The 26,160-nt window shown below is 37.9% G+C and overlaps 2 protein-coding genes across 4 annotated transcripts; both read left to right on the forward strand.

The window, feature by feature from the left end:
- The first annotated feature begins 1,324 nt into the window (after window positions 1-1,324).
- Window positions 1,325-14,374, forward strand: SPO11 (SPO11 initiator of meiotic double strand breaks). 2 transcript variants are annotated; one of them, XM_069871798.1, is made up of 13 exons: window positions 1,325-1,440; window positions 4,008-4,121; window positions 6,950-7,038; window positions 7,682-7,748; window positions 7,961-8,069; window positions 8,685-8,771; window positions 10,683-10,719; window positions 10,942-11,051; window positions 11,961-12,060; window positions 12,562-12,599; window positions 13,103-13,179; window positions 13,367-13,478; window positions 14,120-14,374. In XM_069871798.1, the coding sequence occupies exons 1-13, from the start codon at window positions 1,343-1,345 to the stop codon at window positions 14,237-14,239; spliced, it is 1,158 nt and encodes a 385-aa protein (XP_069727899.1). In that variant the 5' UTR covers window positions 1,325-1,342; the 3' UTR covers window positions 14,240-14,374. The 2 variants fall into 2 exon arrangements, with proteins under 2 accessions (XP_069727899.1, XP_069727901.1); XM_069871800.1 differs by lacking the exons at window positions 6,950-7,038; window positions 7,682-7,748.
- A 1,840-nt stretch (window positions 14,375-16,214) lies between these two features.
- RAE1 (ribonucleic acid export 1) lies at window positions 16,215-25,512 on the forward strand. 2 transcript variants are annotated; one of them, XM_069871918.1, is made up of 12 exons: window positions 16,215-16,273; window positions 16,757-16,853; window positions 16,991-17,095; window positions 18,188-18,280; window positions 19,180-19,266; window positions 19,475-19,561; window positions 19,807-19,878; window positions 20,412-20,519; window positions 20,857-20,963; window positions 21,048-21,123; window positions 21,673-21,867; window positions 23,403-25,512. In XM_069871918.1, exons 2-12 carry the CDS (start codon window positions 16,764-16,766, stop codon window positions 23,487-23,489), a joined length of 1,107 nt encoding a protein of 368 aa, XP_069728019.1. In that variant the 5' UTR covers window positions 16,215-16,273; window positions 16,757-16,763; the 3' UTR covers window positions 23,490-25,512. The 2 variants fall into 2 exon arrangements, with proteins under 2 accessions (XP_069728019.1, XP_069728018.1); XM_069871917.1 differs by lacking the exon at window positions 16,215-16,273 and having other exon boundaries at window positions 23,403-23,488; window positions 24,409-25,512.
- The last annotated feature ends 648 nt before the right edge of the window (window positions 25,513-26,160 follow it).

Here is a 26,160-nt window from a genome sequence, read left to right on the forward strand (position 1 = left end):
GGATGCGGATTGTCCATTTTTAAGTGATGTGCTCTGGCCGAAGATTCCACATGAATCATAAACGTTTTTGTTCAGCCGTAAGTCTTACAAAATCTAGCATTTTTTTCCTTAAATCTTGGCTCTCTTGGAAGCTGGTGATTCATGACTCTTAGAATTGGGGGTTTACTGTTTGTGTAGAACACAAGCTTTTAAGAGTGTTTTGCAAAACATTTGAAAACCTATCCTAAGTCTGTTCTGAAACTTCTGAATACTGAAGGCAAATTATAAAAACAGCATTGAATATTTAGAATCATAGAATAACCAGGTTGGAAGAGACCCACCGGATCATCGAGTCCAACCATTCCTATCAAAATTTAATCTCAATAGAAGCCGAATTCCACTTTGGGGAAGGAGATTGATTTTTTTTTTCCCCCCAACACTTGGAGTTGCACTAGAGCTATCGGCTTTTTTGGCTTTCTTCCACATGCTGAGAACAGTCAGGGAAAGAAATTTGACATCGAGGAAAGAAAGCAATTGCTGGTTATTCCTGAGGAATGAGGAAAATATTGACGAGCCATTTGGTCATGTTGGATGGATTTATTCTAGTGACCCTGAGATCCGAGTGCTGTGAAGTTTGTGCTTAAATATCTGCTCAGCAGAGATCTCTCAGCTGCACAGCAGGTCCAGAGGCAGTTTGGAGGTTCAGCTCCCAGCAGAGGATGTTTTACAGGCAGGGAAGGTGAAACAAGGTTAGGGTGGGCAGGGCCTGTTAGCAAGAATGGGAAACGCCATTGGAGAGTCAGAAAAGGGCAGGAAAAGCCATTGGTCAGTCAGAGAGGGCGGGAAAAGCCGTTGGTCAGTCAGAGAGGGCGGGAAAAGCCGTTGGTCAGTCAGAAAGGGCGGGAAAAGCCGTTGGTCAGTCAGAAAGGGCGGGAAAAGCTGTTGGTCAGTCAGAGAGGGCGGGGCCATCTCCTGCTCCTTAGAAAAGGCGGGAAAAGCCCTCGGTCAGTCCGGAATGGAAGGGTCTGTTAGAAAGGGCGGGAAGAGCCCTTGGCCTGTCAGGAGGGGCGGGAAAAGCTCTCAGCCAGTCGGGAAGGGCCGGGCCAGCTCGTTCCCATTTGAAAAGGTGTGAAGAGCCCTTGGTCAATCCGTCAGCAAAGGCAGGAAAATTTTGACTTTGGTTTCTACAGAAATCTTCGGTAGAAAAAGAATTTTCTCTGGCCCTAGAGTTTGACCTCAGATCATAAGTTTTAAGTCCAGCATGAAGAAGAGCCTTTTCTAATTCCTTTCCTGATCTGTTTTGCCTCTCTTTAACATGGCTTCATCCTTTCCAGAGACATTGGATTGGTCGGCACCAGCCTTCATGGAAGACCACGGTGCGTGTTCCACTGAAGTGCCAGCTAGGAGCAAGGCTACCTTCAGGGAAACAAGTCTGTCTGGTCATGAGAGCCACGTCCCTAGGTAAAAGATGTGAAAAATACCACTGATACTCTTTTTTTGTGGTAATACTTCAAGTAGGTTGTGTGTATGCAAAACGGAAAAACACACTCCCCGACAAAAACATGGTGAAGAAAGGGCTTTTACACCACAAACAGCATCTCCCCTCCCTCAGACCTCTCAAAAAAAAAATCTGTAGGTACAGACAGAAATACTTAAAATGGTGACCAAAAAAAACCCCCCGTACTGAATTTCAGTAACAAAACCTCACCATTATTTTTAAACAGAATTCCAGAAAGAATATTGGTCTCAGAGGCTAGAACAGTTTAAGAACATCTTAGAAGTATTTTAAAAAGAAAAGGACCATGATAATAGTAGTAGTAGTAGTAGTAGTAGTAGCAGTAATAATAATATTAATAATAATCTTGGAGAGTTTATAGTCTTTGCGGTGGTGTATGGGAACCATATGTCTTCAGCAAAGTATTGTCTAGGGTTTGCAGTGTCTTGGTTTATTACACTGCAGATTTTTACTTGCAACACTTCCTCTTGTGTATTTATGTTTGCTTCCTAAAGGTGTTATAATATTGATCTTTTATGCTATAAAGTTTGAAAACTAATTTCCTGTGCGAAACAGAAACAAGAATCTACTCATGCAACATGTTAGAAATGATCAGGCAAACCCTGTGAGATATACAGTGCCTACCCCTTCTCTGCTCAGATTTCGCTGTTAACTAAACCAGAGTGAATTTTAAGTAAGCATACTTGGCTGGTATTATATGTTTGGTTATTAAAATTCAGTTCATCTCTGCAAAAGGAGACAGAATATCAGCAGGGGGTACAAAGAGAAAATCGCTATCCTCTTCTCCTATCTTCCATCTTGAGGAAACTGGGCTTGGAACAGAAACCTGGATCTTCAAATTCTGCAGCGAACTTTGAAGTATATCTGGAATATTAAGACAGTTACAGTGGATAAAGCAAAGTAATTAGCAAAATAATTATAAGCATCAAAGCAGTGGCATAGTTTAGATTTCCTGTTTACCTATCTGTTCTTTCATCCAGTTGTCCATACATATTTTTATTGTCTTCAACACTTTAATTTTGGTTATGCTGGAGGCATGCACTATAGTCAGCTGGGCTTACCTATTTCACTCTTATTATTTGCTGTGTTACACATTTAGCTCACCAGCCAACCATTTCCTCTGTGCTTAACAGAATTTCTGTTTTGGATATGGCAGTGAGAAGTAGGAATTTAATGAGGAGGAAGAGACTTCAAGTCTGAAAGTTGGACTTGATTATGAAACTATCGTACAGTAGAAAATTAATTTACGTATTAGCAGCATGGCCAGGCCTTCTTGTATATTACCAGCAATGGAAATGCTTCACTCTTTCACCTTTGGAAAGCCATTAGTGTCTCTGTATCCAAGATTATTCATCTGAAAACCAGCAAAAAAAAATCTTTCATTGTGTTTGTTGAATGGTTTAATATTATTGGACAAAAATATTAGTAATACTAGTAGGGCTTTTTTAATACAAATATTATTACAAATAAAATTTTAAAATAACAGGTTAATACTTTCCAGAAATTGCTTTCAAAAATTATAATCTAATTTCAACCAAACAAGAAGTAAGTGGAAGCTGAGCTACAAAATGGAAGAAAAATATTCAGCTGATAGAAAAGAGCTTTAGTGACATTTCATTATTGTTTAAGGAGAATCATAGCTGGGATTTAAAAATAATTCTTGCTGATTTTGTAACAATGAGATCATTGGTTTTGTGAGGGGTGCACTGGTATCGCCTATTTCTTAGTATATTACTTAAGGACAGAATTGGACTTTGCTGATCAAACTTTCAGCTCAAATAAGTTTTGTCTATTCTTTTAATTACTATGTAAACTTATGATGATATGCAGTGCATTTTTTATTTTAAGGACGGCTGAAATGTTGGAGTCAGATTGCTTATGAAAATAAAAAGCATCTGTCATAACACTCAAAGCAGCCTACAATTTTGCTGTAAGGGATCTGCTGCATGGTTACTTTGTCTTTTTAGGTGAAAGGTACAGATTTCATTCTTTTCACAGTGCATCTGTTGAGACTAAGCCTTCAGATAATTAAACTGCTTAACAGTTTGTTCAGGGCAGCAGATCAAAAGGTTGACATGCAGTGGTACAACAGGAAGTATTTGTATTCTTGAACATTTTTTAAATTTACTGCATTTAAAAGCAACTTAGCTCAAATCATAGCCAAAGCCAGTATTACATCATTTATAGTAAAATATTAATCATTAGTCACAAACCAGCCCATAGGTCTAAAAGTTCAGCTGGTGAAAAATTTGATGGTTTCAGGACTGAATCGAAATCTACTTTTAATTGTGTCCTCAGTCATGCATTTGGAATCGAAAGTCAAAGAATTTGGGGAAACTGAATAAAATTAATTTTAAAAAACAAAACAGTTCTTTCACATTTTTGAAAGAAGTGTGTCCTTGAAGCAATTTTGGATTCCATGATTTTTGTGGGGATGAGGAGAGATGAACAAAACTCAAAGTAGAACTAGATTTCATCGTATGAACTGTATAATTAATTTCTTTTGTTTCAGTTCTGAAGTTCTTGAAGCAATAGAAAACGTTATTCAAGATGTACTTAAAAGCTTGGCCCAAAAAAAAGCACCTGTTCTCACAGTGGCTGACAGATTAGATTGGAAGAATATAGAGTAAGTATTATACATTACAAACTCCTACCTTATATTAATATAGATTTCATTGTGTAACTCCCAGGAAAGTTAATGTTGCATGGTTAAATAAGCACTAGAATCAATAAATAATTTTTCTTCAACTTCTTAAAAAAATAATGGACAAATAAAAAGTAAGACTTATTAACCACTCTGCATCAACAGGCATCATTTATTAAGTAATAACAGACCACAGCATAAAGAGAAATGTAAAACTACTGTAATAGTGATTAGAAAGGAAAGAGAGGTTCTGTAAACAATCATTTCCTGGAAGCAGTAGAAACCAGAAATAATAAGTTGTGTTAGAGTGAAAAAAACTGTTCTAGGCTGGAAGAAATTACTGGCAAATTCATCCTCTGATGTGCTTCTGCTTTTCTTTTCCCTGTTTTTCCCCATGGTAACTTATTTCTTTAAATGACAGTGTTAAACTTATCTTCCTGTTCTTTAGAGAAGATGCATCTAACTTCTTTCTGTTGTATTTCTTGCCTCCTTGCTGTGTTCTAAGTTCATTGCCAGCCAAATAAAGCAAAACAAGTTTCTAATGTTATCAAAATTTCAGATCTTATGCTACCTTATGCCACAGGATTGGAGGAAAGGCCACCTGTCCTTCCTTATAACACACTTTGTAATTTTAGAAGTTTCTTGTGCGACAGTATTTTTTCCAAGGAGCTCATTTAAACTGAAAATACTTGAAACTGGGAGATTACTTGCTTTCTATTATATAGAAGCAAAAGGATAAAGGAGGACATAAAACTATTTCTTGTTCTATAATAGCTTTGGCCTTCAGTGGGTTAAAGGATATTTAGATTGATAATATTTCAGAGGTGCTTCTAAGTGGACACTTTACAAACATTTGAGGTTGAGAAAGCATAGCAACCTTCCACCCGTAACACTCTGGTGGAATACTCATTTAATGAGAGCAATAAATTCCTGTCAATCAAAAAACCTGAGAGGCCTGAAGGTAATCAGTTAGCTGAAAGGCTTGTATGTTCCAGGGAATTTAATGGTTTGTGTCTTGATATTTTGACAAAAATGTTTCACTCGTATGTCTGTAAAATCAAAATACTACAACGAAGTTTTGCAATTTTTTGGCAGTCTTTGGGGAAATGGCATTCTAGGCTAGAAAAACAAATACGAGATTTTAATTGCTATCAGAACACATAGAGGGGAAAAACGTTCAAATTAGAACAAGTTAACATCCCAGTATGTTAAAAATGAGATTCATCAATCACATTTTAAAAAGCTGAACTATTATTTAAATTATTTTAAAATAAAAATAAATAGATGAATAAAAAAAATCAAATCAGAATGCCAAAATATAGTATGAATGGAAGAAAATACAGTCAGTGGGGATTTTTGTTTTTCTTTTTTAAGCAGCTTTTTCATACCTAATCTACACAGCTGCAATCTGCTGGCAGGAACTAGTAGAACAAGAGAATGGCTTCATGTTTGAAATATTCCTTGTAAATATTTGTAGATGCCCAGTGAGGTCTTATTCACCTGAGAATGATGTCAGTGAGAATGCCAGGCCTTAAAAAAAATAAAATAAAATCCCATTAGTGGGAAGAAGATTTTATAGAAAACTTCTTCAGTAAACACGATCCTGGGAAGAATTGCTGGATGTCTGATCTTATGCCAGTTTGCAGTTGCTTTTGTGAAATGTCTGTGGGAGCCGCGTTGATCAGGTCCTTCAACACGCTGTTCTCTGAAAGGAGCATTCCCCATTTAACCTGGGAGAGCAATCCAGCAAAATTTTGATTACTGTTTTTCTCCCATGCAGTTACAAAGTAGGGAGCATACAAGTGAAACACACAAATTTCTTTCAAATGTTGTAGCACAAAGGCAAGGGAGTTACCTTAGAGCTGTCAGGCAGAGGCTACACTGGTGTTTGTCATCACACAGTGGTGTGTTCTGCCACCCAAAGGATGCATGAAGCAAAACCTTTCACAAAGCAATTCAGAAACATATTGTAGTTTTAGATAAAATTATATCCATTTTGCCATCAATAATTTCAAAAACTACATACACAACTCTGAAATAAAAAAAATAATGCTTTAAAGAAATAATTGCCATATCATAAGGCATGAAAATAATGTTAACACAAATAATGAAATGTCATTCAGAAAATAACTGATACTTTTGGAGAAATGTGCACCGTCAGACATGAAATGGTGGAGCTCATTTAAACTGAACAATTGTTTAGAGAATAGGATGGACCATATTTTTGTTTCCAAAGTTAATAATGGAATGTAATTGAGTTATTCTAAAAGTAATTCAAGGGCATAGATCAGATAACGTTATTGTAATATGAAATAACAACATTTTTACATGGATTCTGTGTCAGAAAGTCACTATGTCAGACTTGATTTGTCTTCCAATAATGATTCACATTTTTTCCTATGTCAGTTGTTCCTTTGTTTTTATGCTAAATAATAATTTATGTTGATATATTTACCATTATAAATATGTATACAGTATTTTTCTTGTCTCTACTTTTTCCCAGAAACACATATTTTAGGCTTAAATTCAAGTCTTGAAGTCTTTAGAAACTCATGTTTTGAAACCAATGATCAGATGGGGCAGTTCACCAATGTTTTGAACAGGACATTTTGGCAGATGATGACCTGCCTGCCTTTCTGCTTCAGCTGCTTCAACTCCACCCAAGTTGATAGTTTCTGTACTAAGTCTGAAAATAGCACTAGCGTGTTTGATTATAGGAAAAGGATCTGAGTCTGAATTCCCTTGCAGAGAACAATTTACACACACTTAATAAGTTTACAGTTTTATTGCATTTGTTTGCACTGTATCAGGTTTAAAGATTCTATAGGTCTACAGATGGTACCACATACTACTACAAAACAAATAAGAAGTGACTGCCCTAGATCAGCACACAGATTTGGTAAGTTAAACTACAACAACAGAATTCTTACTTTCTCTTGTATTTTAGTTAAAAACTTTGCTTAAAAAAAACCCCAAACCGAACAATAATCCCCCCCCATCCCCCCCCCAGAAAAAACCAAACCCAAAAACCCAGACCATAAAAAAGTACTGTGCACTGTGGCTAATATAACCTGATATTATGACCAGTCCTTCAGCTTTTCTCTATTAAATTACAGTGAGTGACAGTGAAATTAATACAGCATTCTTACAGTTTCTACACTTCCTGAATGAATATCAGCTGAAGGCATATTCAAAAGGTCTTATTGTAAAAACATCACCCTTCTTCAAAAAGCAAGCTAGTAAAGGAATCTTGGAATATGGACAATATTCTAATTTCTCTTTTCAACTCAGCGGTTTAATTTCTTGGCCTGAACAGCAAAGCTAACATTCCCTCACTTAACTCAATCATATTTTCTCTAATTATGCTAGAAATTATTGAATCTGTTGATTAGTACAGGTGCTCTGTATTTTCACAGTATATTAAAATATACATTTCAAAGTTTTATTTTATAAGACACCAATACAGGTCAATATAAAGACAAATCATTGTATATGCATTTCTGAAAATACATAACTTTTTTTTTTAAAATGCATTTTTCCAGCTCTGATACTCAAACTGTTATCTATGATCTATAAGATGGTGCAGAGCAATACTTATGCAACTAAAAGGTAATATGCTACATTTATGCAATTTCAATTAGAGTTGTATTTTAAGAACGCTTTTGTGAAAAATAGCCTGTAGAATGCAAACCTATAGGATAATGGATTCCTGTAGGTAAAATGCTTTAGGTTGATCTGATTATCCATGCTCTCTATAAAATTCTGATGAGCCTACGGCTACTTCAGTACTATAATTACAAATACAATATTTTGTCTTGTAGAGATATATATTATTCAGATACACTACTGTTTGGTAGCCAAGGTGTTGTGGACAATATAATCAATGACATTTCTTGCATGCTTAAGATACCTCGGAGAAGTCTACACATAGTAAGTGGCCTGTTATAAATGTTTTTATCACTACTTCCGAATGCCATAGATTGAACTGCAAGCTTAAATACAAAGAAAAGTTATCAGTAGGAAATAGGTAGTTAAAATAAAAAATTGTCACTTGGGTAAATGAAACCTAATTATAGTTTATCGTAGCCCTTGAAAGGTTTCTTTCTTCAGAGAAAATTCATAGAATTTGCTTTCTCTGAAGACTTTGGGACAAATTGCCAGGTAAAATCATAGGGCCTTTTGCAATTACTTAGTGAAGGCAGTGCTTAAACTTCAGAGTGCAAGACATCTCTTTAGCAGTTCACACACAAATGAAAACTTAAAGTAAGTCAGAGATGTAACAACCTTTCAAATTATTTACTTCTATCTTAGGCCTTTCAATAATTTCTTTGATCGATAAATGCAGTTGACATATTTTATTTTAAGTATACTTTTATATCCACAGTGACAACAACATTGCTTAGTGTTTAAAAGGTTGATGGCAGTCAATAATGGATCATTAGTGATCAAAATTCTTTTCAGAAGTTGCTTGGTTTGCTTGTGCAATATAGCAACATAACAGCATGTAACATCCAATTTACTGTATGCAACTCACTTTTTTTTCAGCTGTCTACAACTAAAGGTTTTGTAGCTGGCAATTTAACTTACACTGAAGAAGATGGTACAAAAGTGAATTGTACTTGCAGTGCAACAGTATGTATTATAGAACAGTAACTCATAGCATCTACCTTTGCATGATGTCCTGCACTTATTGTAGCTCAGGTTACTGTATATATTTATTACACAGACCTGTGCTTGTAGCAAATTCAGACATTGCAACCTAGGTGAAAAAAAAAAAGAGAGATAAAAAGTATCACTCAATTCCCATGCAGTTCTAAAGCTCAGCTATATACTTACCAGGAACCACTCTCCCTGGATATGGTTTATAGCACTGCCTTCTAGCACAGGAGCCTTGCAAAAGGCAGCGTTTCTATTGTGTGTCTCAGGCTTTATATTACAATGTTCTGTCAAATAAGTGCTCTGAATCAAAAAGTCCTGAGCACTCTGAACACACTGTGTTTCTGTCGCAATGGATTGATTTCTGGCAGAGTAAGAGAACAAATCTTACAGTACAAGTTAACATACGGTCCTCAGTGAGCTGCTTCTACGGCTCTAGGCAGACTCGTCTAGTAGCAACAGCACAGATGAGAGACTGAACTGAGCCTTTATAACCAGAAATCTCTTTCTGAAGCCAAATTATGTTCTCATTTACTGAAGTTTAATGAAGGTACTCCATAAGAGTTGATATTGTCTTCATGTACCCAGTATCATACAACCAAAGGTATGTAATATGGGGCTATTTTGTCTCTGAATTATCACTTATACAGGAATTACAGACATTAGAAGGGCTTGTATTGTCAACTGATTTTGTCAAAGGTGGCACTGAGCTGAAGAGAACTTTACAACTGTGGTTTCATAAGAGTGAAGAGCCAAAGGTGATTTGACGAGATGAGATTTGCCTAACCTAGCCTAAAAGATTTGCTACAGCCTTGCAGAAAATGAACACAGGAACAGAACTTTGACTTGCTAACAGTTGTCATGATTTTCTGGAAAATGTGTTCATTTTAAGCCTAAGTTAGTAATTTCAAAATGGAAAGACAACCTGCACTCCCTATTATGGGGAATGGCCTCAAGCTCTGCCAGGGGAGGTTCAGGCTAGACATCAGAAAAAAATTTCTCACAGAAAGGGTCATTGGGCACTGGAATAGGCTGCCCAGGGAGGTGGTTGAGTCACCTGCCCTGGAGGTGTTTAAAAGACGGGTGGATGAGGTGCTCAGGGACATTGTTTAGAGGTTGATAGGAATGGTTGGACTCAATGATCCTGGAGGTCTTTTCCAACCTAGTGATTCTGTGATTATACTTTGGGTTTAAGCAGAGCGTAAGGACCCCTGTTATTAATGCTCTTCTGCATCTCTTCACATATTTATTTGCTGGGTTGATCCACCCTGGCATAGGAAGTTATTTAGCAGTCAGAAGTAAAACCAGACCACACACTTCAATATATACGTACTCATTGCCAAGTTTTTCCTCCAGTTCCTGTTTTCTCATCCATATGCTTGCCAGATTGAGCCAATCCTAACGTTAGATGTAAACACTGTCTAAAAACTGTTGCTCAAAAATAGCTATAAAATCAGGTTGCAGGTTAATAAAAGAAAGGATTTAATGGTCTTCCAAAGAGAATAATTAAATGTTTTAAGCCTGTATTAAATAGGTAATCTTCAGATCAAGTAAACTTTTTTTTTTCTGGCTAAGACAGATAAAAAATTAGTCAGGATATTGTAGTTTCTGTAATGCCCATATGATGAACAGTCCTCTATGACTGCAGCGCAAACACTTTTTGAAAAGTGTCTTGTTATAACAGGAAGACTCCTACACAACCATAAAATAGAGCAGGACGTGAATGGTTGAATATGCTCATAAAGAGGTGAAAACGTCAAGATTGATCTTCTATATAGAAAATGGTTGTTTCAAGATGTAATTGTGTCCTTCATTACCTAATGTTGTTATTTTAAAATATATCGGTTTCTCTATTTAAAATGATTAATCTAATTTTTGTTGTTCTAGGCAGTCACTGTGCCATCTAATGTTCAAGGAATTAAAAGTATCCTTTGAGCAAGAGCTCTCATTTTAGACTAAAAAAGTAAAGTGAAAACAAAGAGTATTCCAAGTTAAACAAAGTTCTGGTAATTTTCTCTTTGCTTGTTGGCTCTGAAATTGAGTAGTGAACACTGCTTTTGGCTCCAAAACAGGTCTTTTAGAGCATTTAGTTTTAATTGATCAGAGTGATGGATCATTTTACATTCAGCTAGCCTTAACAGAAAAGATTTAATCTCACATGCCAAATTTATGTTAATTGTAGAAAAAGATGCAACTTTTCAAAGACTCCTGGATGATGACTTCTGCAATAAATTGTCCCCATGCATAATGATTACGGTATGTGTCTTACATTTCCTATCATCTAGCCAGATGTAAGTATTTAAATGCATTGTAGTTGTGCTCAAACTTACTCAAACGGCCATAGTAAAATTAATATGAAACATGTCTAATGATATATTTTTTTTCATTTAATTATCCTGGTAGAAATACAAAATACACATTCTAAAGACTTATTTCCTCCAAACTTCTCCTTAGAGCTTAGTAGCTTATCAACTTCAGGTGCTGCTGCTTAGTAGCTGTCCCACTCAGTCTCCAAAAGGCTTAACCATTGAGTAACCTTTTGTCCATCAGGATCCTAGGCTTAGCAAACCCAAATGAAACAGAACGGATTGGTTTTGGTTTGGACTGAAAGTGGTATAGAGCCTGGAGATTAATAGAAATGTGTAAATGGAATATGTGTACTTACTTGTCCTGGGACAAATCTGGCCCACAATGAGGAAAAAACATATCCTCATAGCTAAGAGAGAGAAGCATTTATGCTGTGCAGCACACCATCCACTTACAGTCACAGTAAGAACTTACACTGTTTCATTAGTGCCATAGATATTTTTGAGAAGAAAAAAGTAGCCGTTTTACATCACCTTATACAGATAGCAGCAAGGTACATCTATACATCAGTTCCCAGACTTTACAAATTAACTCTTTACTAGAAGAATGTAAGATACATCTACAGTGCCTGTGATCCAGGACATCTGCTGGGTCGCTCCCCAGCCCATTTCTCCTTCCCCCTCAGAGAGCCGAAAAAAAAGAGCATACAACTTTCTCTGCAAAACAACTACTGGAGAAATATTTCTGCCAGCTTTTTGTTTGGTTGGTTGCTTTTAAATGACAAACGTAAATGCCTATGTAGCCAGATGTTGTTTTAATCAATTTAAAAACCAGTCTGCTTTTATTTTATTTCCTTAGGGAAAAGGCGTACCAGATCTTAATACACGACTTTTGGTCAGAAAACTGTGGGATACTTTTCAAATTCCTATTTTCACCCTTGTGGATGCAGATCCACACGGTAAATCTCTAAAGGTTCAATGACATGAAAGGAAAGCAAAATTTATTTAGAATGCCTTTTCTCACTTCTATGGGAAGATACTTGGAGCATAGTGATCCAACACAATCAGAAGGTTTCTCAGTTATGCAGAATATATCTAGGAGTACAGCAGTTTAACCAAAACATTTGTTCTGGCTTTACACCCCCATTGAATATACCGTAGAGATACATACCTATATATCATAGAATCACAGAATAGTTAGGGTTGAAAGGGACCTTAAAGATCATCTAGTTCCAACACCCCTGCACCCCTGTCATATATATGGATATAATATACTCTCTATGATGCTCTGTTGTGCTTTGAGGTATTAATAAGAATCTTACTTTGTACCTAAAACCCCAACCAAAGAGCCTCACAGCCATAACTGTTATGCTATAAAATCTAACTATAAATGTAGTCTTCTTGAATGTGCCCAGTGTGCAGATAAACAGACATTTGACATTTGGTATTCTACAACCTAGGTGTAGAAATAATGTGCATCTACAAATATGGATCTCTGGTGCGTATAAATTTTCCACTTCAAATTTATTGTTCTGTAGCAAAGCTTGGAAGCTGGAATGTATGACATGTTACAGCCCTTGTTAGAATGGTTAGCCCTTTTATCATTTTGTTTCAACAGAAAGACAGAGTTTTTTAGGTCTTGTGTATCTGCAGGAATGTCTTCTTCCTGCAACAAAAAGAAACTGGAGAACAATGACAGGTGTTTAATTTAAGTATTTTTTCAGTTTTTCCTTGCTGCACAGGCAGTTTTCAGTCCAAATAGAAAAGCGTTCTTCATTTTGCTTTGTTTCTGCCTTAGAAGAGAAATGAAGTCTAGAGGGACCTTGGGAGGAAGGGGATATGGTTAGCTTCATTTGCATGATTTTTCTCCTGTAGCATTCTGATAGTGAAAATACCTAATTATCTTCATAGTAAAATCTGACCACGACCTGCCAGGGCATGTATCTCAAATAATTTAAACTAAAAGTCACTGAATGTAACAGCTAACCTTTCTTATTTTAGTCAATGTCTTTTGAGGCCCATCATCTCACCGTTCCATCTATAAAGTGGCTTGGTCTCCTTCCATCTGATCTTGAGAGGTTAGTTATTTCCCCAAAAGAAACAGAAGTATTGTTCTGTTTCACAGACAAAAGTGCACAGAAAGACAGCTGATGCTTAAATCCACCATTCTTGTCATACTTTATTTTGGTTGAACATAAAGAAATAAGTTAGAATAAATATTTTTTAAATATTTGAGGAATTTTAACAACTTTATTTCCTTTTCAGGTTAAATATAAGCAAAGATGCCCTGATTCCCTTTACAAAGCAAGATCAAAATAAGTTAGCAAGTATACAGAAGAGACCTTACATTGCTTGTCAGCCGACATGGAAAAAAGAAGTACGTAAAAATCTGTTGTTTCCCATTTCTTACTCCTCACAGGACAAATCCTATAACCTTCAGTCCTATTCCTCTTTATGATGACAAACTCTTAGTATAGCAGAACCAGTGAGGTTTTGCAGCCCTAGAAGAAGGCAAGGTTGACAAAGCCCATGCCCGGTGCCTCTCTGAATCAGTGCACCTCAATGGCTTACAGGCCAGAACAGGCAGCATTTTAAGCTTTCCTGCCATTAGTCACCTGATGATCATATGCTATACGTGGGATTTTACTGTTTTCTGGATTATTGCAGAATCTATTACATCTTTACAAGGAGGGGAACACTTAGAGCAGTTACTTAACTCTAATATTGACTGTAGCTTTTAAACCATATGTCTCAATTCAGGAATATATTATGTGAAGAAAAAGTGTTGTGTACCTTCCCCTTCCTGTTATAAATTGTGGTGCTGTGAGGTACACATAACCTACAATAAAATGAATCTCAGCTCTGTGACAGGGATTTTGCAGCATCATTTCCAGTAATACTGACTTTACAGTCCCACATGCACATCCAACAAGTGTAATTCTTATTTAAATCATTACCTAACCTGGATCAGGCTGTTACAGCATCACACATTCCTTTGTTCTTTTTTTTTTTTTTAAGCTGGAAATTATGGCAGCATCTAAACTGAAGGCTGAAATTCAAGTTTTGACTTCTCTTTCATCAGACTACCTTTCCAGAGTCTATTTACCAAACAAACTGCAGTTTGGTGGATGGCTATGAGTGCCTTTTTGCAAATGAAATGTTTTTCTTGATAGTGATTTGTTGAGTGCTCTTCGAAAAAAACCAAACAAACAAGACACAGAGGAGTATGCTTCAGCTCATAGTTAGGTTTCTTTACCACTGTTTCTAGATTATCATTCTCTCTCCCTCTTCTTTCAAACCACCAGAGGAATTAAGATGCTTTTACAGAATTCTTTTACTACCATTCTGTGGCTTCTGCATTGTAACGATGCCCAATGCAATGGTATATATAGAAAACGATAATGACAGATATTCTTTCTGGCTGGAAAATGTTAAGCTCAAAAATGTATCAAGGAATTGCTTTGTCTTCTGCCTTAAAGCACAATGTGATGCTGTACCAACATTTTCATTTTTGAGAAGAGTAAGAAACTTTTTTAACAATTTATTGTACATGCCTCCTTTTGGAAATTACTTTTGAGTACAGCATTGTGGCATTTTGTGTTTGTTGTTGAGACTGCAATGTCAGAGATAATTCTTCATTACTGCGTATCTCAAGCAGCCGTAAATGTTCCAGCAACCACATTATTATTTGTCTTCAATGAACAAGAAGGAAGCGGATGTTACTGATTAAGAATTTAATAAACAATCCTGTTAATGATGCACATCATAACATAATCCTTTGTTCATTTTCTTTATTTAGTTGGCTCTAAAAGTAAAAAGGAGCAGAAAACCATGGTAATTAAAGTGTTAAATAAATTTTATGTGAGGAAAACAAACTAACTGCATAGACAATACTTCCAACACAGTCATCAGTAGGGATCTTACGGACGATATTTTCAGCAGACTTACCTAATTGGGTTTTTTTACTGTTCCACCAGAATTAAATTCAGAAGCAATTAAAATTCCTTTTTGTTTACAGTGCAGCAGCAGTGTTACTACCTAGTGGTAACTTCTCATGCCCAAGTGCATGAACAGCTGAGGCACAGTTGGAATACAGGGCTGTTCCCTCAGCGAGTGGGAAGGCAATGGGACACTAATGGTACAGTGTTCCCATGGGAAGGTCAGAGCAGCACAGAGGCAACAACAAGCCTGCATGGAGCTCGGCAGTGGCGCACTTCTCTACTTCTGGCCTTCGGGAAGGGTTATTTTTGGGACAGTGAGCAAGCCTCCCCTGATACAAGAAGCAGTTACTATTATAAAACTGCAGCATTTTGATTTTAGCTAAAGTTTCATCTAACTAATAGTGTTCTTTGAAAGTTAAGACAGAATGTCCCTCCAATAGTGTGTTTTCTTTAAAATGGTGTTATCCCAGACACTGTTCATTCTTTGAAAATGATAACATCTCGTGTTCAGGATGATCTGTACTGAATAGACGTCTCCTTCTGTAATCACTGGGCCAGTGTTTCATCACCCTCATCGTGAAGAATTCCTTCCTAGTGCCTCATCTAAATCTGCCCCTCTCCAGTTTACACTCATTCCTCATCATATCACCACAAGCCTTTGTGAGCAGCCCCTCCCCAGCTTTCTTGCAGCCCCTTCAGGAACTCAAAGGTCTCTCTAAGGTCTCCTCGCAGCCTTCTCTTCTCCAGGTTGCTCAGCCCCAACCCTCTCAGCCTGGCCTCGTACGGGAGGCGCTCCAGCCCTCGGATCACCCTCGCAGCCCCCTTCGGACCCGTTCCACCAGCTCCTTCTCCTTCTTATGCTGAGGATTCTAGAACTAGACGCAGTCCTCCAGGTGAGGTCTCACGGGAGAAGAGCAGAGGGGCAGAACGCCCTCCCTCGCCCCGCTGGCCGCGCTGCTTCGGATGCAGCCCATGACGCCGCCGGCCTCCGGGCCGGGAGCGCACGTTGCCGGCTCGTGTGGAGCTTCTCCCGCAGCCCCGACGGCCCAGCTCTGCCCCGCAAGCCGCTCACCCACCGCACCCCCGGCCCCCACGGCCTCGACGAGCCTCACCAGGCTCCCGCCCCGCCCCGCGCGCCCACCGCGCACGCGCCCCCCGCTCCTCGGCGCCTGCGCAGCGCGGCGCGGCCTGTGCGGAGCCGCCGCCTTCCCCTCGCAGCGCGCCGGCACGGGTGAGCGGTGACCGGTGCCCCCCGCCTCGCGCCCCGCGGGTGCCCCGGACCCCGCGCCGGCCGTTCCGCCCGCGGGGAGAGGGGACAGCGGCCCATGGCGCGGCCTCCTCCGCCCGGCGGCCCCGCCGCCCCGGGCAGGGTGTAGGCGGGGGGGGGGGGGGCGAGGCACTCGGGGGTGCAGGGGGCTCCCCAAGGGTGCGCGGGGACGTGGTTTCAGGGACATGTTTTAGCGGTTGTTAGAAACGGTTGGACTCGATGATCCTCGAGGCCTTTTCCAACCTAGCGCTTTTGTGATTCGAGGGCGCCCTGAGGCTGCAGGGGGCTCCCAAGGATGTTCGAGGGCGCCCTAAGGGTGCAGGGGGCTCCTAAGGGATGGTCGGGACTTCCAAGGGATGCTCAGGGCTCCCCAAGGATGCTCGGGGACACCCTAGGGATGCTTGCGGGCTTTACAGGTTTCTGTAAGCTTTTTTTCTTCCTCGGCAGGGGCAGGATGAGTCTGTTTGGATCAACGTCAGGGTTTGGCACGGGAGGCACCAGCATGTTTGGCAGTACAACTGCAGACAACCATAACCCCATGAAGGTAGGTGCCTTACCCCTGTGGGGACCATCGCTCTGTCGAATGTGCCACAGCCGTACCTGCTAACTCACCCTAGAATTAATAGACTCTCTGCACGGTTTTCACATGGCTGATTTTGTCTTGTCTTCTGTCCTTTATAGGATATTGAGGTAACATCTCCACCTGATGACAGCATATCTTGTTTAGCGTTCAGTCCGCCCACGTTGCCGGGTAATTTCCTCATTGCAGGATCGTGGGCAAATGATGTGAGTACTCACAGTAAGTCCCATAGATTAATAAAGTGGGAGTGTTGGTACCTGAACTGCAAAATGTGATCCTAAAGACTTGTACGAGGGCACCTGAAAGTCTTGCTCTTTGCAGAACTGCAAAATTTATGTCTGGTGCCAAGACACTAAATTTGACTTAGCTGAGCTCTTTCATCTGAGAAATTCAGTTGTGACCTTCAGATAAATAAATTCCTCTGCCTGTGTGTTTAAGGTGCAGCTTGGAATATGTAGTCAATATTTTCCCTGTTAGATTTTTATTACCTTGACTTTTTTTTTTTTTCCCCCCTGCTTGTTTAGTTTTTAGCTTTGGTTTCTTAGACTGTTAGACTGATATACTTAGGCTTTGTCCTGTGAAAGAACCATGAAAACAATGGTAAAGCATCTAGTTTGACAGTGTAGTCTCAAAAAGATTAAGTTTCTACAGGCTTATTGGAGTTTGGGTTGAAGGGTGAGGTCCCAGCTGATACAAACAGGGAGGGGAGAACAAATGTGAGTGCATTTTTGAACCATTCTGTCCGGTCTGTTGGCCAGTAGCCTGCAGCAGGCAGCTCCTTCTTAGTTGATGGTTAAGGGCTCTCCAGGAGAGCACTGGGAGGTATTGTGGGATTGTAGGGCCCATTTGAGTTGGAGTTGGAAGTTGTGGGGTTGAATTTTGGCTCTACAGGTAAAAGGAATGTAATTAGGAGAAAATGAGGATTCAGTAGTTCCGAAAGAAGCTTAGTGTTTATAATCATACTTTTTGTTAGATAAACTAAGGCTGATATCTTCAGGAAGAGTTCTGAGTGTTAATGGGACAAGAGGGAATGGCCTTAAGCTGCACCACTGGAGGTTCAGACTGGATATCGGGAAAAAAATTTATACAGAAAGGGTCATCAGGCAGTGTCAGAGGCTGCTCAGGGAGGTGGTTGAGTCACCATCCCTGGAGGTGTTTAAAAGACGGGTAGATGAGGTGCTCAGGGACATGTTTTTTTGGCAGGTGGCAATGGCTGGACTCGATGATCCTGGAGGTCTTTTCTAACCTAGTGATTCTATGATTCTATGTCACACCTATATATGCTTCTCTTGTTACAGGTTCGCTGCTGGGAAGTTCAAGATAATGGACAGACTATTCCAAAGGCTCAGCAGATGCACACAGGGCCCGTACTAGATGCCTGCTGGAGTGATGTATGTTACTATTTAAAAATAATTAAACAGTTTTTACTGAAACACTAAATAAATTGGCATGTAGCTTCCAGGGAGACGAGTGCCACGTGTAGGTGAAGCCCATAACTGTAATAGTGATTGATGTTACTGCACATATGGGTTATGCCCATGTTAGTCCATTCTATTAGAACATGCTTAAGAAGGGGAAAACTAAGTTTAAAAGTAAGAATATATTTAAAGCTAGATAACATCTAGCACAATTTAATTTTTTGTTTTAAAAGAAAATTTAGAGAGGGCATTGAATGGACAATCTTGAATACAAGATGATACTGTACTTTAAGCTGTTTCCATTGCCTGTTGTTTGTATTTCGCAATACGTAGTGTGATTTTCTGTAAGATTTTGCTGGGCCCATAGAATTCTATAAAAATATGTTTACAGCAACAGTGCATAATCTCTGAAATTAGCTATTCATGATTTGACTAGCAGAATGTTTAAAGGCTGTTATCAGTGCTAAGTGTTTGCATAATGTTTCAAAGTACAGGGTAAAAATAAGAGGCAAAATTAACTGTGGATTTTTTTTCTTCTTTTAAAAATCTTTACAACTAAATACCAAGTATTTTTGTTCAGTGTATTTGAGCAAATAGCTTTTGTGTATTCACACCTTATCTTTGTTACTAATGGATCGGTATAAGGAGACATTAAAAGGCAAGAACAGAGAAATGTGTGTTTTGATGGCATCCCTGGATGCACCACCATAACATATAGGTGTAAATAAATTTCCATTTTTGCAATTCTTCTTCGTCTTACAATCCCCATGTCTGTTACATTGATGTTATGCTATAAGTAGAAAAGAATAAGCCTTGCAAATTTTACGTTCTTGGCTTTTTGTTGTTGTTGTTGTTGTTGTTGTTGTTTTTAGGATGGGAGTAAAGTATTTACTGCTTCCTGTGATAAAACTGCCAAAATGTGGGATCTCAACAGTAATCAAGCTATTCAGATTGCACAAGTAAGTAAGCGAGCCTCAAGCTATTAGGTTTGGGGTTTTTTTCTATTCTTATTAAAAGCTACATTTACTAGCAAATTAAGCTAATGTTTAGTGCTTCTGAAGTGCTTCTCAAATGGCTAAAAAGCGTAGATACTAAAAAATTGAGTAACATAAACCAGAAATGTGGATTGTTATCTTAGTAAATATATGTGTGTCCTTTTTCCTTCAGCATGATGCTCCTGTGAAGACTATCCATTGGATTAAAGCACCAAATTATAGCTGTGTGATGACAGGAAGCTGGGATAAAACTTTGAAGGTATGATTTTTACCTGAACAAGTGGACACAAAGCGTACTGGTAGTCTGTGTGTGGAAATATTTGTGAAGGGAAAATATTTTATTAAAATAACAGATTAATTAAATAGCCTCAATTCACAGAGAGTTGCAGTATTCTGACAAGAATGAAACTACTTGTTGCCAACTCGATTGTCTTTAGTGAAGTAATTTAAACAGCGTGTCCTCAGCTCCAAGCATAACTTTGTTCATATTTCTGTTTCCATCAGTTCTGGGATACCCGTTCACCAACACCTATGATGACATTGCAGCTCCCTGAAAGATGTTACTGTGCGGATGTGGTAAGTCGTGGTGTATCATAAACTAGTGTCAGCTAGATGACTGCGAGTATCGGTGACCTGGAAGTCTTTGAGGCTTCTGTAGGTTAGCACTAAATACCGACTGCTAGTATTTGATCTCTGTGATTTTAGCAGTAAACCATTAATTGATCTTGTTCAGGCCTCTGGAAAATAGTTATTTGCATCATACAGGACAAGCTTAATGTCCTTTTAATATCCCCAAACCAAATCAGCACTTGAACCAACCTGCCCTTATTTCTGGATGGCTTTGTATACCAGAATTGTGATTGACATTGGAAGGGTCAGCTAACAGAACTTTTTATATGTTTAATTTCTCAATGGCAGAGAACAACTGATTTATTTTGTTTGAAGATATTACTACAAATAAACTTTGTTCTTTCTTCTCTTCTCTTGTCCTTCTTCTCCTAAAACAGTTAAGTTCCTTTAACTTCAGGGATTTCTGTAAAATAAATAGAAGGCTCTGCCATGCTATTAACACAAGTGTCTCTTCCAACATATTTTACAACCTTATTTAGGTTCATCCTATGGCTGCTGTGGCCACTGCAGAAAGGGGCTTGATAGTTTATCAGTTAGAGAATCAACCTTCTGAATTTAGAAGAATAGAATCTCCCCTTAAACACCAGGTAAATTATTATATTTATTACAAGGGTATTTATACAGATTGTTAAATTTCTGGGCTTGCCATTTTTTGTTAAAAACAGTGTTTTAAAAGGAAAGTATTTTATCTTGGTATGGCATATGTTCTGGCTATGCTGCTCTTCATAAAGATTTAGCAATGAAGATACTGTGGCCCAAATTCTCAGTAGAATTTGACCTATGTCTTGACCTTGTTTGTGGTTTTGCTTTATCTTTGCATTGATGTATGTGATGTTTTCTGTCCCTGTGGGGAAAAAGACAGCTCTCAGAAAATCTGGCCCTCAGGCCTCTGTCTAAAATCCTCTGTATCTTTCTCAAATTTAGCATCGCTGTGTTGCTATTTTTAAAGACAAAGTGAACAAACCTACTGGATTTGCCCTTGGAAGTATTGAAGGGAGAGTAGCTATTCATTATATCAACCCCCCAAATCCGTAAGTATCACTTAATAGAACATCCTTTCTTTATTGCTTAGATTACAATGTGAAAAGTAAAAAGACTTTTTTTCCCCTCTCCAGTGCAAAAGATAATTTCACTTTTAAATGTCATCGCTCCAATGGAACAAACACATCGGCACCTCAGGATATCTATGCTGTGAGTATTCAGCATGTAGCGCTTGACCATTTATAGAGGGCAATATACACTCTTAATGTAAAATTGGTTATGAATTGTTTGTTCTCCTTGACTTTTTATCTTGCCTAAAGAGATCTTAAATGTATGTTTAAAGACCAGTCATAGTCATACGTAAAGGCCAAAGACAAACTTCTGTACTTCCCTTAAAACAAACACCAGATCAACCGTTCGTTAAAACATCTTGGTGGAGAAGAGACCTCTTAATTTTGCTGATATTGAAGCAGTATTTAATGTATTTGTGTAATAGGATTATGCATTGAATTTTTAGGTACTACAAAAAAGATGATGCTTTCCTTGTTGCTTTGGTGGGTTTTTTTGGTTGGTTGGTGTTCCCCCTGCTGTGTCCCTGAGAGCATCTCTGAAAAGATTAAAAAAAAAAAACCAAACTATATCTAGATGAAAAAAATCTTTCCTGTGTATTTACTCTCTCAGGAGTAAATGTGTTGTGAGTGTTTCCTCTCAGCTGTTCATATGTGTGGTGTTTCACATAGTATTTCTGTGCTTGTGCAGGTCAATGGGATAGCATTTCACCCTGTCCATGGCACTCTTGCAACGGTAGGATCTGATGGTAGATTCAGCTTTTGGGATAAAGATGCACGAACGAAGCTAAAGACCTCAGAACAACTTGACCAGCCGATCTCTGCTTGTTGTTTCAATCATAATGGCAATATATTTGCGTATGCTTCCAGTTATGACTGGTCAAAGGTAGGAAGCATTTAGACTCATCTATACTTGCAGTTGACTATTAAGACTATCCGTGTCACACCAGGCTTTCACTGTTGTTTGTAAATAGTAGCTGAGTCTTTCTAATTTCACATGCACACAAGAAAAGTTAAAATTGTCAGTCACCTGATGGAATTTTAACACTGAAACAGTGCATTCTTTGGTTTTTTAGCTTCATTTCGATAATGCTATCAATTCAGTGCAATCAAAACTGTGCTGTTTTGCAGTTGTGGATGAGTAAAGTGTAAGTTACATGATTTGGACATAATTCAGGTTGAACACATCCATTCTGCTGTTGGGGATGACGTGGGCAATACGGCACCCTAACAGGTTCCATAAATCTCTTTGAAGTGCACATCTCTGCTTCTTGTGCAGATTCTCTTTTTACCTTTAACAAAAAGCTGTGACTGTGGTTATAAAAGCTTGAACCACAGTTTGCCACATTCTGAATTTCCAGTACCATTCAGTGCAGGTTGCTGGTGGCACTTAATTTATATATTTCTCTTCACAATAAATCGTAACAGGGAAAATCAGTGCTTCTTAATAGTTTAAGAAGTGTTTAGCGAGGTTCAAGTGTAACTGATTTTAATGGAATAGCAAGTTCCATTGAAAGTATTACTTTACAATTAGTGCTTTTAAATTCGAGGATAATGTTCCTTGTGTTTATGATGGAAACGAATGCAGAAATTGCACAGATTAACTGGATTGCATGCCAAAAAGAGGGCAAGATTTTAAGTTGCTGCATTGTATCTAATCCTCCGGATGCTGCATGAAGTAAGATAACTTTGTTAGACACTAAGACAGATGAATCCTTCTGCTCCAAATGCTTGGATAGACTGCAATGGTAGATAGGTACCAAATTATCTTTCAGATCTGTAACCAGTAGCTACTAAGTACTAAATTTCCATTTCTGTCAAGTAGAGTTTGTAATTTTCAAGGTGTGTTGGACTTCGATAGCTTTAGTAATGTCTGTTCTCCCTGATTTGAATACCTGTGTATTGAGTTGAGAGTGTGTATTCAAATAATGTCAATATACAAAATAGTATATTTGCATCTGCAGTTGCAGAACAGAGGTATTTTTGCAGTTGCTGTAGAGCTTGGGCTTCACTTTGAAAAAATTAACCTTATTTCATTTAAAAGATAGAAAATATAAAGTAAAACTGAGTGGCTGTTAAAGTTTTAGTACCTTCTCTGCCTAGAACGACATTTAAAAAAAAAAAATGGAGCTGTTATGCTGCATCTAGAAAGTAGAGATTAGAGATATGTTTTTATCAGGAAGCATATTTTATACCTTAAAAATGGATAAATGTCCCTTAAATTTTACTCTATATGCTCAGTTTTTGTAATTACTTGTTACAGTAAGCTGTTTCTAATCTACTGGTTTTGTCCAATATCTAGTCTCAAAGGCTTTTTAAGATTAAATGTTCATAAAACAAACTAATGGAATATTCATACATTTTAAAGTAATGTTGATACTTCTTTGAAGAGAGTAAGTAACAGATGATTTTTCTCTTTAGGGTCATGAATTTTATAATCCACAGAAGAAAAACTACATTTTTCTGCGAAACGCAGCAGAAGAGTTAAAGCCAAGGAATAAGAAGTAGTGAGTATGAGTCTGACTTGTGTTACTCTACTGTTTTTCTGCCATTCCTGCCTCTGCCACTGCTCTTCTACCATTTGTGCCCTATTGCACCATGGTTCAGTCAACTTTGGATCGCTAACATTTAGCAGGAACTGTAAAAATTACATTACTGTAATTAAATTAATTAAAAATTGCATTAAATATATCCTGACTTGCTGGAGGACATTTTTTCAAATTGGATATTACAATGTGTATAAGAAAGAGGCTAATATTCACATGACTTAACCACTGTCTGTTCCACAGCAATAATGAAATTGCAGCAAAATCTAAATCTGGGTAGATATTCCTGCTAAGAAGTGCAACCATTTGTAACTATGGATTTATTTTATTAGTACTACATTAAAATATGTTAATTATAATAGTTCTGGAGAAGTTGTGTAAATACTGTATTTTTTTGTAAGTACTTGAAGAATTGCAAGTAATTCTTCGCAAAGGAGGCTTGCTATTAATTATTCTTCAGGGGTTCTTTTATTGCTTTCTGATTTTTAAAATGGAAGTATTGTCTACTGTATGCCTGGAAGAAATGCCTCGCAAATTGTTTTCTCTCATTTTTTGGATGGATTTGTTCGGTATGTAAGTGGCCAACAGCAGTGACAGAGACTTGAGACAGAAAGTGGGCACAGCACAAATTCTGCTCCAGTTTTTTCTTAATCTCCAGCAATGGACCTGAGCCAACGATACTCATGCTTATTCCAGCCCAAGGGAGAAATTGTCACTTGTGCCAAGTGATATACAGGCAAACCATTAAAGGATTTATTTTGTTCATGACCAAACCAATGTGTGCAAAATACTCGTTGCCTATACTGCTTTAAAACTGACACATTTAGAGTTAGAAATTGGTTCTTCTACATTTCTCTGAAGCTGCTTTTGTCCCTTAACAGGGGTTTCTGGACTGAAAAAAAACGTACTCATGTTTGTATTAACTAGAAAACAGTGCTGGTGAGTTTCATCCTGTTCAAAAGTGCTGTGAAACAAAACAAGTGGGTCTCTTTCTGACTTGAATCTACAACTGTTTACTTTTAACTAGCCTGTTGTATACATGCCAAAGTTTTCTTTTTAGAAGTGAATGCTTATTATTTCTGTTTATCTGTTTATAGTTTGTTTGATAATGACTAAATAAAACCAAGGGAGCGCATGTATAGAAATACTTGTCACGCTGTACAAATTCTCTGTAAAATCATATGTTGTATTGCTTATGGTTATGGGTTCATGCTACATTTCAAATAAAATTTTTGCTAAATGCTTTTTTTATATTCAGAAGTTCTGTTATAATAACATGGGCAGAGTGTTGTGCTTCACTTCCAATAGCAACTTGTCCTTTCACTGTAATTCAGATAAATTTTCTGAAAGTCAAGTACTTTTCCTCCAGCTGCTCGAGCTGGAAATCTAATGCTTTTTCCAGTTGCTATTTCATTATGAATGATTCCTGTGGTTTCTCATCAAAGAATTGAGAGCACTAGTGTGACAGGCCTTTTTGTTTTATGAGAACAAATCGAGTTCCTCGCTATCCGAACAACCAAACACTGGACAGTTTGTCTTTAATACAAATGAACCACACTACCTACAAACTTCATAGCCTACTGGTCCCTTAACTTCAAACTCTTCTCTTTGTGGTGTTCATCAGTTGCTGTTGGATGTGTATTTCTTGTTTGGTATAGTTGAGGAAAGTCCTTGAAACATGGAAACAACTCTGCTGTTGTTTAGAGATGTACTTCTCTGGCTTTTATTTCTCAAGGTGTTTTCCTGCTACTTCTATGTTTGACATGGGTTTAGGTTTCACATTCATGGTATATATATTTTCTTTAAGATAGGAAAGAGTTCCCAGCAGTTACATCAATAGCTGGCCATTTGCTCAAACATTTCTTTGGATTTTGTTGATTTTTTTTTTTTAAAGGTTGTGATTGTTATTCTGTAATCTTTGATTGTTCGCACATTTTTACAGGCTTCCCAGTCAAATAAATGCCACCAAGCAGCTGCAAGCTCAAGGATAATTGTGTGTGGTCATTGATAGAAAAAAAAACCCCAAACCATTTGTAATCTGTGTGCAGAACTTCTACTGGTGTAAATGGGGAAGAATGGAATGTATCATCTGTTTCTTGTTTAAAAAAAAATCTGTTTGTTTAAATACTTGGCAATGTGAATGAGTGGTGAGAAAATACCTGCTGAACTAGAGTGAATCTATGTTTCTACTGGATGAAATGGAATTGCATCTACTTAAGTGGATACTAAGTTTGGCCAAACTATAATTTCATTATGAAGCCAGCACTGGTAAGTCTAGTTTTGTAATACAGTTCTGTATTAATACTTTGAGTACATAGTCTCCTGTTGGAATCAATTTCTTTTTATCTGTCAGTGAGGTTTCAGAAGTACTTAGTCATCACATTAATTGTTCAAACTAATTTTAGAAGAGCAGATTTTCCATTACATTGCTGTGCATATTACATGTATTCAGTTGGGAGGACAGAGTCAGACTTTGAACGAATTTGTTTTCCATTACCCAAGTTAAGAGAATGCATTGGTAATTTATTCCTCCCTGGAATTATTGTGAAGTTTTCTTGTAAAATACACACAGCTGTATCCCTTCAAGCATCAAGCATGGAGCGAGAGCTTATTCATATGCAAATAAGTGTTAG

The sequence above is a fragment of the Phaenicophaeus curvirostris genome, chromosome 18 (genome assembly GCF_032191515.1).
Source record: "Phaenicophaeus curvirostris isolate KB17595 chromosome 18, BPBGC_Pcur_1.0, whole genome shotgun sequence".
Classification (NCBI taxonomy): domain Eukaryota; kingdom Metazoa; phylum Chordata; class Aves; order Cuculiformes; family Cuculidae; genus Phaenicophaeus; species Phaenicophaeus curvirostris.